This window comes from Pristiophorus japonicus, chromosome 2 (genome assembly GCF_044704955.1).
Source record: "Pristiophorus japonicus isolate sPriJap1 chromosome 2, sPriJap1.hap1, whole genome shotgun sequence".
NCBI lineage: Eukaryota > Metazoa > Chordata > Chondrichthyes > Pristiophoridae > Pristiophorus > Pristiophorus japonicus.
In genome coordinates, this window is record NC_091978.1 from 347,054,981 (window position 1) to 347,069,670 (window position 14,690).

The 14,690-nt window shown below is 47.2% G+C and overlaps 1 protein-coding gene across 3 annotated transcripts in view; it reads left to right on the plus strand.

The window, feature by feature from the left end:
* The first annotated feature begins 3,876 nt into the window (after positions 1–3,876).
* The window catches only part of LOC139234848 (high mobility group protein 20A-like), a 61,048-nt gene continuing 50,234 nt past the window's right edge, over positions 3,877–14,690 (plus strand). For all 3 annotated transcript variants that reach the window (XM_070865605.1, XM_070865615.1, XM_070865625.1), the window contains exons 1-2: positions 3,877–4,238; positions 9,083–9,174. In XM_070865605.1, coding sequence (XP_070721706.1) covers positions 3,985–4,238; positions 9,083–9,174 — 346 coding nt within the window. In that variant the 5' untranslated portion in view covers positions 3,877–3,984. The remainder of the gene's footprint in view (positions 4,239–9,082; positions 9,175–14,690) is intronic.

A 14,690-nucleotide genomic window follows, 5' to 3' on the forward strand; every position in this document is an offset into this window, starting at 1 on the left:
CCCCTCCCTCCCTCCATTGAATTCCCCCCCCTCCCTCCCTCCATTGAATTCCCCCCCCTCCCTCCCTCCATTGAATTCCCCCCCTCCCTCCCTCCATTGAATTCCCCCCCCTCCCTCCCTCCATTGAATTCCCCCCCCTCCCTCCCTCCATTGAATTCCCCCCCTCCCTCCCCCCCTCCCTCCCTCCATTGAATTCCCCCCCTCCCTCCCTCCATTGAATTCCCCCCCCTCCCTCCCTCCATTGAATTCCCCCCCCTCCCTCCCTCCATTGAATTCCCCCCCCTCCCTCCCTCCATTGAATTCCCCCCCCTCCCTCCCTCCATTGAATTCCCCCCCCTCCCTCCCTCCATTGAATTCCCCCCCTCCCTCCCTCCCTCCATTGAATTCCCCCCCTCCCTCCCTCCATTGAATTCCCCCCCCTCCCTCCCTCCATTGAATTCCCCCCCTCCCTCCCTCCATTGAATTCCCCCCCCTCCCTCCCTCCATTGAATTCCCCCCCCCTCCCTCCATTGAAATTCCACCCCCCCTCCCTCCATTGAATTCCACCCCCCTCCCTCCATTGAATTCCACCCCCTCCCTCTATTGAATTCCCTCCCCCCCTATTGAATTCCCTCCCCTATTGAATTCCTCCCCTCCCCCTCTCCCCTCCCCCCCTCCCCTCCTCCTCTTGAATTCCCTCCCCCCTCCTCCTATTGAATTCCCTCCCCCCTCCTCCTATTGAATTCCCTCCCCCCTCCCTCTATTGAATTCCCTCCCCCCTCCCTCTATTGAATTCCCTCCCCCCTCCCTCTATTGAATTCCCTCCCCCCTCCCTCTATTGAATTCCACCCCCCTCCCTCTATTGAATTCCCTCCCCCCCCTATTGAATTCCCTCCCCTATTGAATTCCTCCCCTCCCCCTCTCCCCCCTCCCCTTGAATTCCCTCCCCCCTCCTCCTATTGAATTCCCTCCCCCCTCCTCCTATTGAATTCCCCCCCCTCCCTCCCTCCATTGAATTCCCCCCCCTCCCTCCCTCCCTCCATTGAATTCCCCCCCCTCCCTCCCTCCATTGAATTCCCCCCCCTCCCTCCCTCCATTGAATTCCCCCCCCTCCCTCCCTCCATTGAATTCCCCCCCTCCCTCCCTCCATTGAATTCCCCCCCCTCCCTCCCTCCATTGAATTCCCCCCCCTCCCTCCCTCCATTGAATTCCCCCCCCTCCCTCCCTCCATTGAATTCCCCCCCCTCCCTCCCTCCATTGAATTCCCCCCCCTCCCTCCCTCCATTGAATTCCCCCCCCTCCCTCCCTCCATTGAATTCCCCCCCCTCCCTCCCTCCATTGAATTCCCCCCCCTCCCTCCCTCCATTGAATTCCCCTCCCTCCCTCCATTGAATTCCCCCCCCTCCCTCCCTCCATTGAATTCCCCCCCCTCCCTCCCTCCATTGAATTCCCCCCCCTCCCTCCCTCCATTGAATTCCCCCCCCTCCCTCCCTCCATTGAATTCCCCCCCTCCCTCCATTGAATTCCCCCCCTCCCTCCCTCCATTGAATTCCCCCCCCTCCCTCCCTCCATTGAATTCCCCCCCCTCCCTCCCTCCATTGAATTCCCCCCCCCTCCCTCCCTCCATTGAATTCCCCCCCTCCCTCCCTCCATTGAATTCCCCCCCCTCCCTCCCTCCATTGAATTCCCCCCCTCCCTCCCTCCTATTGAATTCCTCCCCCTCTCCCCTCCCCCCCTCCCCCCCTCCTCTCCTCCCCCCATTGAATTCCACCCCCCTCCCTCTATTGAATTCCCTCCCCCCCCTATTGAATTCCCTCCCCTATTGAATTCCTCCCCTCCCCCTCTCCCCTCCCCCCCCTCCCCTCCTCCTCTTGAATTCCCTCCCCCCTCCTCCTATTGAATTCCCTCCCCCCTCCTCCTATTGAATTCCCTCCCCCCTCCCTCTATTGAATTCCCTCCCCCCTCCCTCTATTGAATTCCCTCCCCCCTCCCTCTATTGAATTCCCTCCCCCCTCCCTCTATTGAATTCCACCCCCCTCCCTCTATTGAATTCCCTCCCCCCCCTATTGAATTCCCTCCCCTATTGAATTCCTCCCCTCCCCCTCTCCCCCTCCCCTTGAATTCCCTCCCCCCTCCTCCTATTGAATTCCCTCCCCCCTCCTCCTATTGAATTCCCCCCCCTCCCTCCCTCCATTGAATTCCCCCCCCTCCCTCCCTCCCTCCATTGAATTCCCCCCCCTCCCTCCCTCCATTGAATTCCCCCCCCTCCCTCCCTCCATTGAATTCCCCCCCCTCCCTCCCTCCATTGAATTCCCCCCCCTCCCTCCCTCCATTGAATTCCCCCCCCTCCCTCCCTCCATTGAATTCCCCCCCCTCCCTCCCTCCATTGAATTCCCCCACCTCCCTCCCTCCATTGAATTCCCCCCCCCTCCCTCCCTCCATTGAATTCCCCCCCCTCCCTCCCTCCATTGAATTCCCCCCCCTCCCTCCCTCCATTGAATTCCCCCCCCTCCCTCCCTCCATTGAATTCCCCCCCCTCCCTCCCTCCATTGAATTCCCCCCCCCCCTCCCTCCCTCCATTGAATTCCCCCCCCTCCCTCCCTCCCTCCATTGAATTCCCCCCCCTCCCTCCCTCCATTGAATTCCCCCCTCCCTCCCTCCATTGAATTCCCCCCCTCCCTCCCTCCATTGAATTCCCCCCCTCCCTCCCTCCATTGAATTCCCCCCCTCCCTCCCTCCATTGAATTCCCCCCCTCCCTCCCTCCATTGAATTCCCCCCCTCCCTCCCTCCTATTGAATTCCCCCCCTCCCTCCCTCCTATTGAATTCCCCCCCTCCCTCCCTCCTATTGAATTCCCCCCCTCCCTCCCTCCCTCCTATTGAATTCCCCCCTCCCTCCCTCCTATTGAATTCCCCCCCTCCCTCCCTCCTATTGAATTCCCCCCCTCCCTCCCTCCTATTGAATTCCCCCCCTCCCTCCCTCCTATTGAATTCCCCCCCTCCCTCCCTCCCTCCTATTGAATTCCCCCCCTCCCTCCCTCCTATTGAATTCCTCCCCCTCTCCCCTCCCCCCCTCCTCCCCCCCCCCCCCTCCTCCCCCCCTCCCCCCCCCCCCCCCCCTCCTCCCCCCCCTCCCCCCCCCCCCCCCCTCCTCCCCTCCTCCCCCCCTCCCCCCCCCCCCCCCTCCTCCCCCCCTCCCCCCCCCCCCCCCCTCCCTCCCCCCCTCCCCTCCCCCCCTCCTCTCCCCCCCCCCTCCTCCCCCCCTCCCCTCCCCCCCTCCTCCCCCCCTCCCCTCCCCCCCTCCTCCCCCCCTCCCCTCCCCCCCTCCTCCCCCCCTCCCCTCCCCCCCTCCTCCCCCCCTCCCCTCCCCCCCTCCTCCCCCCCCCTCCTCCCCCCCCCTCCTCCCCCCCCCTCCTCCCCCCCCCCTCCCCTCCTCCCCCCCTCCTCCCCTCCCCCCCCTCCTCCCCCCCTCCTCCCCCCCTCCTCCCCCCCTCCTCCCCCCCTCCTCCCCCCCTCCTCTCCTCCTCCTCTCCTCCTCCTCTCCTCCTCCTCTTGAATTCCCTCGCCCCTCCCCCCTCCCCCTATTGAATTCCTCCCCCCCCCTCCTCCTATTGAATTCCCTCCCCCCTCCTCCTATTGAATTCCCTGTCCTGAGCACATGGACTTCTCATCAATGGCGACCAAACTAGTTGCGTTCTGCAGCTGGCGAAATCACTCCACTCCTTGCCAGAGCTGTTTGCTAATTGAAAGTAAATGCGAGTTGTTGTTGTAACTGAACGGCCGAGATTCCCACTGTTTAACGGTCCGATTAGTGTCGCGCGCAGGCACAGTGTGTTGGGCAAAATGATCCCGCGCGCAGACGCAGTGTGTAGTTCCCAATGGTTATGCGCACAGGCACAGGCGCGTCCTCGGGATCCCCGTTCCGTGCGCTGGTGCGGGGCGTGCGGCCGGTGGCGGTGCCGGGCTCCAGTGGGCGCGGCGGCGCGCGGACGTGGATGCGGTGGAGATGGACGCGGCGAACGGTGTCTCTGGGGCCCGAGACCCGCGGGCTGATTTCGCGTCGTCTCCCTTCGCAGCTCAGTTGAGCCGTCAAGCGGCAGCCGCGGTGAGGACGGGCTCTGGCTCTGGCGGCGGCAGAGGAGGAGGAGGACGCGGCGTCGTGCCGGCTTACCGCGGCAGCAGTGCGGGCCGGGCCTCGGCCACTTTCACCGAGAGTGTGCCCGTCACCGTCTCCCTGGAGAACGTGGACGGTCAGCACAGGTACTGGTGGGTGGGGGGGTTGGCAGCGCTGATGGGGAGTCCTGCTAACACTGATCGGCGCACTGGACCTATTACCCAGAAACAGGCCATTCGGCTCAACTAGTCTGTGCTGGTGTTTATACTGCACAGGAGTCTCCTCCCATTCCAACTGCCCCATCTCAGCCTTTTAGCAGATCTTTCTATCCTGTCAAACCAACAGAAATGCCTGTCGCTGCTTGAAACGAGAGGTGAAGGAGAGAGCAGGCGTGTTAGATACTGACAGGTCAAGGTGCATCTGTTAATATGGAGAGACCGTTCAGAAAGAAAGAAGAAAGACTTGGATTTATATAGCGCCTTTCACGACCATCAGATGTCGCAAAGCGCTCTACAGCCAATGAAGTACTTTCGGAGTGTTGTCACTGTTGTAATGTAGGAAATGCGGCAGCCAATTTGCGCACCAACAAGCTCCCACAAGCAGCAATATGATAATGACCAGATAATCTGTTTTTGTTACGTTGATTGAGGGATATAACTCACCATCTCTTCTTCAAAATAGTGCCATGGGATCTTTTACGTCCACTTGAGAGAGCAAATGAGGCCTCGGTTTAACATCTCATTCGAAAGACGGCACCTCCGACAGGGCAGCGCTCCCTCACTTCTCTGCTGGAGTGTCAGCCTAGATTTTTTTTTGTGCTCAAGTCCCTGGAATGAGGCGAGAGTGTTACCCACTGAGCCACAGCTGACACTGTTTGTGGGAAGGGAGTCACTCAGCCATTCATCCTCGCTGAGCCGCCAGCCAGTTTACCTTTGACTACAGAGGTTGGATTCAAAACTACCACTTGCATTTATACAGCGCATTTAACATAGTAAAAAGTGCTAAGGTGCTTCATGGAAGCAGAATCAGCCATAACATTGATACAGAGTTACACAACGCGATATTAATACAGGTGAAAAAACACTGGGTCAAAGAGGTAGATTTTAAGGAGCATCTTGAAGGAAGAGAGGGAGGTGAAGGGTTTAGGAATACTGTTTATCACATTCAGGATGCAAGCATGTTCATTCTGTCAGTTTGTTTGAAATTCCAATAATACATCACAGTTCTGGGGTTTGTTTTGACTGATGTTTAATAACCCCTACAATTGGGCTACAGTTTAATATTTAGGACATATGTCAAATAAATCAGCTTATTTCAAACAAATAAAAAGTGTACAGAATACTCTGACCTCTGAGCTGGTCATAGAGCCACTTCCTTCAAAGCATGAGCAGAGGCATGGTTTACTGTGATCCAATAAAATGAGATTCATTTATTTTTTTCCAGTTGAGGAATTGCTTTTTTGCGATTCAGTCCGTTCATGGTGATTGGATGGAAACTATAGCTCAACATTTGTTTGACCCACTGGTTTTTGGAACCGAGCTAAGTTCAAATTCTGTTTTTAAAAAGTACTTTACTTTATGGAGTTTTTACTGAGTTTTTTTAGGATCACATACATCCATTTTTGCCCATGGAAGCTGCAAACCCGTGACCTTAATCATGTGCAATACCACTGCACGTGAAATTCCATGTTATATTCATTGTATTTAGGTAGCAAAATCCTGTGTTTGACCCTGCATTATGACTGACCCCTGTTGACAAAATAACAGCTCTGTTATGTAAAATAACTCACTGTTTGAAATGCCAATAATACATCATGGTTCAAATGATGGTAATACATCATTGAGCTTTCCTCCTATTTTTGATATCTGAATCATTAGATACATTCATTGTAATGTAATTAAAAATAAAAAAGGGTGTTGTTTATGTTTTTCTTTTCATAACCTAGTTCTATTTTCATCCCCACTTTTATTATATCTTTATTTTTAAAGTGTGTGGAAAATTCTTATCTTAACGTTCTCATCAAAAAACTTTGTCACTGGGTTCTCTGCAGGTTTTCTCAATTCAGCTCTTTTGACTACACATATCATTGTCAGGAATTTTGTTACAGTGTTGGTGAAATGCCTGAAGTAATTCCTGCTCACACTGCTTCCTCTAATACAGCAGCTTCTTTAGGATGCGTTAACATCAAATCAATAGAGATTGTTTTTAAGGAATAATGCATCCCTTGTTCTGTTGAAGTTTGCGTGGGGAATACTATTAACTGTAGAATCTGGTGCATGAATCAAACTGTCAGACTTGATGTTTAACTTTATGCTTTAATGTGAGCGGTAGTTGGCTGCTGGGTATAAGTCAGTTCTGCTTTTGAATGGGTATTTACGGTACATTTTGTAGTAACTATGGGAATGATAATGATGTGTTTGTTGTGATTGCTTTAATATAACTGAAAATATCAACTTTTTAGAGCTGCTCGTTTTTTCATAGGGCTCTGGTTGTTGCACAGAAACTGAAGTGAAGGGGATCATGTGAATTATTTAGCGTTTTACATTGATTTTAGCAGAATTTTGAGGAATTTCACATATCCTTCTGAATTCAATTTTAGCACAGTTACTTCATTGTTATTTACATACAATTAGGGATGTTATGCTAAACCTGTATCAAACCTTGGTTAGACCACACTTAGATTACTGTGTGCAGTTCTGGTCGTCATATTATAAAAAGGAAATAGAGACACTGGAGATGGTGCAGAGAAGATTTACAAGGATGATAGCTGAAATGCGAGATCTAATAAAGGTCTTTAAAATTATGAAAGGTTTTGATAGTGGATACAGAGAGAACGTTTCCACTTGTGGGGAAGAGCCATCAATATAAGATAGTCACCAAGAAATCCAATCAGGAATTCAGAAGAAACTTCTTTACACAAAGAGTGGTGAGAATGTGGAACTCGCTACCACAGGGAGTGGTTGAAGCGAATAGTATAGATGCATTTAAGGGGAGGCTAGACAAGCATATGTGGGAGAAGGGAATAGAGTTATTCTGATAGATTTAGATGGGAAAAGACGGGTGGAGGCGCGAGTGGAGCATATATGCCGGCATGGACTGGTTGTGCTGAATGGCCTGTTTCTGTACATAATATCCTGTATAATTAAAACCATATCTGTTTTTATTAGTTAGCAATTTCTCATTGTTAAAATAATTGTTCTTTACCTGCTGCAGTTCATATATGTTGATAGATCTGTTCTCCACACAATTATGAAAATGCTGATACTTTTCTAAGCAATACAAATCACCTTTCAGAAATTTGAATTGCACTCCCTTTTACACATTTTTGCGCATAAATAAATATTTCTACCAAATACATTGACGTACAACAGAGGTTTGAAATTAGCCTAATTTTGCATATTTTTTAGTTTAAAAAAAAAAGTGGTTGATATTTATTGATATATGTACAGCAAAATCTCTCCAGTGCAACTTTTTTGATAGAGAAAAATAAGTTTTAGAATTTATTGATGAATTCTAAAACTTTGTATTTTTTTCCCCATCAAGGGAGTCACATTGGCCAAGGATGTGAGAGACAGGAAATTATGTTGACTTCGTAGACGGTATACAATCACAAAAGGCTTCAAAACAAGAAGGTACAATCACTAACAGAAAATACATTAATAGAATACAAAAACACTCAAAGCATTTTCAAACTTTGTGCTTTGCCAGGATGTGTGCTAAATTGGTTGCCACAGTTGAGGTCAATGTTCCCTGTAAGCTGCGCTTTATTCTGCACAGCCTGTTTTTTTTTACTGTGCAGACCCTTTACATTTCAGCGCATGTGTGGTATTTACAATGGAGAAGCCAGTGAGCAGCCGACGTGAGGCATTTCCCATTACTGCGTTGCTCAGAGGGAACATTGATTGAGATGTAATTTCTTTATTAGATTAATTAAATTATAATTGTTCAACAGAATAATGGAGGGCCAACTGTCGCCTTCCTCAACTCTTTTCCACATTACTATTGGATGTTCTGATTCCTCCCTCTTTGCACCCCCCCCCCCCCCAAGCCTCAAGGAGCACTTTAGAATGTTAAAGGCACGATAAGTGTATATTGATGGTTTAGGAAACCCCTAGGCTTGAGAATAAAGACAATTTGCAGACAAATAACCTTGCAATGAATCATTTTCCTCCCCGCCCCCTTTCTCTCATCTCTGTTTCTCCTTATAAGCTGCTAATGTTTAATACCTTCCACTTCTGACAAAAGATCATGAACTTGAAATGCTAACCCCACCTTCCTCTTTGCACAGACGCTGCCTGAACTACTGTGTTCTCACCATTTTCTCTCTTTATTTCAGATTTCCAACTACTGCAGTATTTTGCTTTTTGAGATGAATCTTTCTTGAAGTGTGTAGTTGATTTGTGTCTGATATGAGAATTGTTGTCAGTTGACTGCTCAGCGAAGGAACATCATGCACAAAGCGTTATACCTGAAATATTGTGGTTCAGAAAGTAAATTGGGCAAAAGATCTTTGTAAAATAAAAGTCACAATAAAAGCTAATACTATTCCCATGCCTATGAACTGAGAACTTGCACACTGTACAGCTGTACTAAAGCCAAACTGCTGATGAAGTTTTACCTTGGATAGCGATACGGAAGAAAGGATTGTCAGGATAACCCAAGTTATTGATTTCTTTCAGCACAGACAAGTTATAGCTACGGTTATCTTAATCACTAAGCTGTTTAAGTATTCTGGAGTAAATCCATTTCTGATAATTGAATGCTAAAGCAAACATTGTTTTATTTGCTTTTATTGCTTTATTTTATGCCATGGCTATGACAAACCCGTCCTTTTTTTTGTCATTTTTGATGTAAAAAGATAGTGTTCGTGCATGAGGACAGTTGACAAAAAGATTTGCTCTGCGTTTTGAAAAGCAAAATAGGTAGCATGATTTTAAGTTTCCGTTTCCTTGCTGTCGCTTTTTTTGACCGCAATTTTTATTAATTTCAGGATAGTGTGCGTGACTACAGATGCTAACGGAGGTACATTGTCTTACGTAGGCCAGCTGAATTCGGATGTGAATTTGGAACTGCAAGCTGCAGGTAATGGTCTTGTATACGATTGCTGCAGATATACTTTACTTCAAAGTGGTTTTATTCTCTCTCCGGGTGGGGAAATATGTTTACATTAAATACTTTTGTTGGTTCACTTGCTAAATAGTGCATAATGCCCAGTCTGCAATTTGTTACACATCAAGGAGTTAAGTTAAACTTCATGATACAGGAAATCACAAAGGTTGAAAAGATTAAAAGTGAAGAAGCAGGTTTCGGCCTTCGCACAGTCGCTGAATCAGAAAGTCGTGGGTTTGAGCCCCACTTCAGAGACTTAAGCACATATTCTAGACTTGCACTTCAGTGCAGAGCGGAGGAGTGCTGCACTGTCGGAGGTCTTTCGAATAAGATGCGTGTCTTCCTTTTCAGGTAGATGTGAAAGATCCCACTGCACCATTCGGTTGTTATGGTGTCCTTATCCATCAAACAATACCTACAATAGATTATCTCATTTATTTAATTGCTGTTTGTAGGGGATCTGGCTGTGCGCAAATTGATTACCTTATTTTCCTATATTACAACAGTGACCACACTCCAAAAGTACTTAATTAGCTGTGAAGTGCTTTGAAATGTCCTGAGGTTGTGAAAGGTGCTATACAAATGCAAGTTCTTTCTAAATCACAAAGGAATAATTAGACAATGGTAAGGTTTGAGCATTAAAGCCTGTAGGTTGTAAGACAAAGGAAAATCTACCAGACAGAGGTCCACAATTTTGATGTCCAAAGAAAAGAATGATTTAGACTGACACATTTTGAGTTGAATGTAGGAAGGAGGAAGAATGTGCAGGGTGTCACTTTACAACTTCGAAGGAGCATGAGAAGAAAGTTCAGAGGAAAAATAAACATAAGTACCTATAAAATATATAACATTTGCTAGAATGGTAGAACTTTATTAGCTGTACTTGGCACGGTTGAAATTGGGAACTTAGTGTATCGAGAAACTGCTGGTACAAACTATTGTCCCAGAATATCAATGCTTCAACACGCTGCATTGATTTAGTTTTTAAAAAATGTGTGCATTTGAATTGTTGAACCTGCAACATAAGACTTCAGCTGATAATATATAAGAAAGAAGAAAAGGTAGCGAACGACATAAATCAAGAAATAATGGAAGCTCATAATAAAGGAACAGCAATAATCATGGGTGATTTTAACCATATTGATTGGACAAAGCAAATTGGCCAGGGTAGCCTTGTAGAGGAGTTCATAGAGTGTATCTGGGATAGTTTCCTTGAACAGTACACTGCGGTACCAACCAGGGAGCAGGCTATCTTAGATCTAGTACTGTGTAATGAGGCAGGATTAATAAATTATCTTGTAGTAAAAGATCCTCTAGGAATGAGTGACCATAATATGGTTGAATTTCAAATTCAGTTGGAGGGTGAGAAAGTCGGTTCTCAAACCAGGGTTCTAAGCTTAAGTAAAGGAGACTACAAAGGTATGAGGGCAGGGTTGGCTAAAGTGGACTGGGAAAATAGATTTAAGTATGGGACGGTTGATGAGCAGTGGCAAACATTTAAGGAGATATTTCATAACTCGCAACAATACCCCAATGAGAAGAAAAGACTGTAAAAGAAGGGATAACCATCCGTGGCTAACTAAGGAAATAAGGGAGGGTATCAAATTGAAAACAAAGGCAAACAATGTGGCCAAGACTAGTGGGAGGCCAGAGGATTGGGACATTTTTAAAAGACAGCAGAGAACGACTAAAAAAAATGATTGAGAGGGAATCAATAGATTATGAAAGTAAAATAGCATGAAATATAAAAACAGTAAGAGTTTCTACAGGTACATAGAAAGGAAAAGAGTGGCTAAAGTAAATGTTGGTCTCTTGGAGGATGAGACTGGGGTATTAATAATGGAGAACAGGGAAATGGCAGAGACGTTGAACAAATATTTTGTATCAGTTTTCATGGTAGAAGACACTAAAAACATCCCAATAGTGGATAATCAAGGGGCTATAGGGAAGTTCTGGATTCTGGACGCTGCACCTGTACAATCATTCACTAATAAAGTAGTACTAGGTAAAATTATGGAACTAAAGGTGGACAAGTCCCCTTGACCTGATCTTTTACATCCTAGGGTCTTAAGAGAAGTGGCTGCAGAGATAGTGGATGCATTGTTTGTAATCTACCAAAATTCCCTGGATTCTGGGGCGGTCCCAGCAGATTGGAAAACCGCAAATGTAACGTCCCTATTTAAAAAAGGAAGCAGACAAAAAGCAGGAAACTATAGACCAATTAGCCTAACATCTGTTGTTGGGAAAATGCTGGAGTCTATTATTAAGGAAGCAGTAGTGGGATGTTTGGAAAAGCATGATTCAATCAAGCAGAGTCAGCATGGTTTTATGAAAGGAAAATCATGTTTAACAAATTTGCTGCAGTTCTTTGAGGATGTAACGAGCAGGGTGGAGAAGGGGGAACCAGTGGATGTGATGTACAGGTGCAGCGTCCAGAATCCGGGACTGAGGCCGTTCCGGATTCCACGTTTTTCTGGACTTTGGAAACGAGGGCATACAAACTGACTAAAACTAGTGGGAGGACAGACGACTGGGAAGCTTTTAAAAGCCAGCAAAGAACGACTAAAAAAATGACAAAGGAAAGATAGACTATGAAAGTTAACTAGCACAAAATATAAAAACAGATAGCAAGAGTTTCTATTGGTATATAAAAAGGAAAAGAGTGGCTAAAGTAAATCTTGGTCCCTTAGAGGACGAGACCAGGGAATTAGTAATGGGGAACATGGAGATGGCAGAAACTCTGAACAAATATTTTGTATCAGTCTTTACGGTAGAAGACACTAACAATATTCCAACAGTGGATAGTTAAGGGGCTATGGGGGGGAGGAACTTAACACAATCACAATCACTAAGGAGGTGGTACTCAGTAAGATAATGGGAATAAAGGCAGATAAATCCCCTGGACCCGATGGCTTGCATCCTAGGGTCTTAAGAGAAGTAGCGGCAGGGATTGTGGATGCATTGGTTGAATTTACCAAAATTCCTTGGATTCTGGGGAGGTCCCAGCAGAATGGGAAAACTGCAAATGTAATGCCCCTATTTAAAAAAAAAAGAGGCAGACAAAAAGCAGGAAACTATAGACCAGTTAGCCTAACATATGTGGTTGGGAAAATGTTGGAGTCCATTATTAAAGAAGCAGTAGCAGGACATTTGGAAAAGCAAAATTCGGTCAGGCAGAGTCAGCATGGATTTATGAAGGGGAAGTCATGTTTGACAAATTTGCTGGAGTTCTTTGAGGGTGTAACGAACAGGGTGGATAAAGGGGAACCAGTGGATGTGGTGTATTTGGACTTCCAGAAGGCATTTGACAAGGTGCCACATAAAAGGTTACTGAACAAGATAAAAGTTCACGGGGTTGGGGGTAATATATTAGCATGGATAGAGGATTGGCTAACTAACAGAGAGTCGAGATAAATGGTTCATTCTCTGGTTGACAACCAGTAACTAGTGGGGTGCCGCAGGGATCAGTGCTGGGACCCCAACTATTTACAATCTATATTAACGACTTGGAAGAAGGGACTGAATGTAACGTAGCCAAGTTTGCTGACAATTCAAGGATGGGTGGAAAAGCAATGTGTGAGAAGGACACAAAAAATCTGCAAAAGGACACAGACAGGCTAAGTGAGTGGGCAAAAATTTGGCAGATGGAGGATAATGTTGGAAAATGTGAGGTCATGCACTTTGGCAGAAAAAATCAAAGCAAGTTGTTATTTAAATGGAGAAAGATTGTGAAGTGCTGCAGTACAGAGGGACCCGGGGGTACTTGTGCATGAAACACAAAAGGATAGTATGCAGGTACAGCAAGTGATCAGGAAGGCCAATGGTATCTTAGCCTTTATTGCAAAGGGGATGGAGTATAAAAGCAGAAGTCTTGCTACAGCTGTATTGGTGAGGCCACACCTAGAATACTGCGTGCAGTTTTGGTTTCCATATTGACGAAAGGACATACTTGCTTTGGAGGCAGTTCAGAGAAGGTTCACTAGTTTGATTCCGGGGATGAGGGGATTGACTTATGCGGAAAGGTTGAGTAGGTTGGGCCTCTACTCATTGGAATTCAGAAGAATGAGAGGCGATCTTATCAAAATGTATAAGATTATTAGGGGACTTGATAAGGTGGATGTAGAGAGGATGTTTCCACTGATGGGGGAGACTAGAACTAGAGGGCATGATCTTAGAATAAGGGGCCGCCCATTTAAAACTGAGATGAGGAGAAATTTCTTCTCTGAGGGTTGTAAGTCTGTGGAATTTGCTGCCTCAGAGAGCTGTGGAAGCTGGGACATTGAATAAATTTAAGACAGGAATAGACAGTTTTTTTTAAACGATAAGAGGTTATGGGGAGCGGGCGGGGAAGTGGAGCTGAGCCCATGATCAGATCAACCATGATCTTATTAAATGGTGGAGCAGGCTCGAGGGGCCATATGGTCTACTCCTGTTCCTATTTCTTACGTTCATATGTTCCCGGACATCGTTCCCATTTCCCGTGCAATTACTATTACTTCTCCCGACAGTCCCGCTACATCATCACTCACCCCACTGATGTTGTCCACGAGTGATCGGGTAAGGTCAATGCTCTCCACACTCAGTGCCATGATCTGAGCCACATCTGTTGCATCCTGCATCTCAGGAGAGTGTGGTCTTATTCCTCCTTACTCTCACCCTGGTCTGTCTCGTGGCACCCCAGTGAGAGGCGCAGGCTGAGATGGTGGGGCCCTGGGTGTTCCATGCTGTATTCCACCGCCACTGGGAACCTCAACCACGGACGCTGGGAAACCATAGAATGTTGCATCAGAACTTATGGAATGGGCTGCCAACGTCAACTCCATTAACTCGACCTCATCCATATTCATTACAACATTATCCTCTTCATCCATCTCCATTCCCTCCCTCTTCCCCCCTACCCCCCCCATTCCCCCATGTTGGTCTGCAGGGTTAGGCTCGTCCGCGTCTTAATCATCTTCTGGATCTTCACGATTGGCATTAGGTTCTGCAAAATATAACAGAACAGTCAAATGGTTAGCAGCACAAGAGGGGGCAGGATGGGTGGCATGAGTAAGCTCTCACATCACAGGCCAGTCAGCAGGTTGATTTGAAGGGCCACGATGAATTTTCAGGACTTGCCCTCTCCCAGTACTGATTGTTTTCTCCAGGTAGGACCCATCAAAGCAGCGACCCTCTCTTCCAAGTGTGTCAGTAGGTGCAGATTTGGCCGGCCTCCTCCTGTTCGAGTTTTTTCCCTTTTGTTGTGGGACAATTTCTTCTGCAAAGATGAAAATGCAACTTTTTAAGAGAGGGTGTCTTTCTGTTGGGTGGGACATATACAGCTGGTCACATTTACAATTGCAATTGCATTGAATAAATGAAAATATTATTTACACTAACTACTTGACCAAGGTCCTGCCATTTCTTTTTACACTGGCCTCCAGATTCACCACTGCGCAGTAATCTTCTGCAACTTGGTTCCAACGTTTCTTCATTTCTTTGGGTGGCAA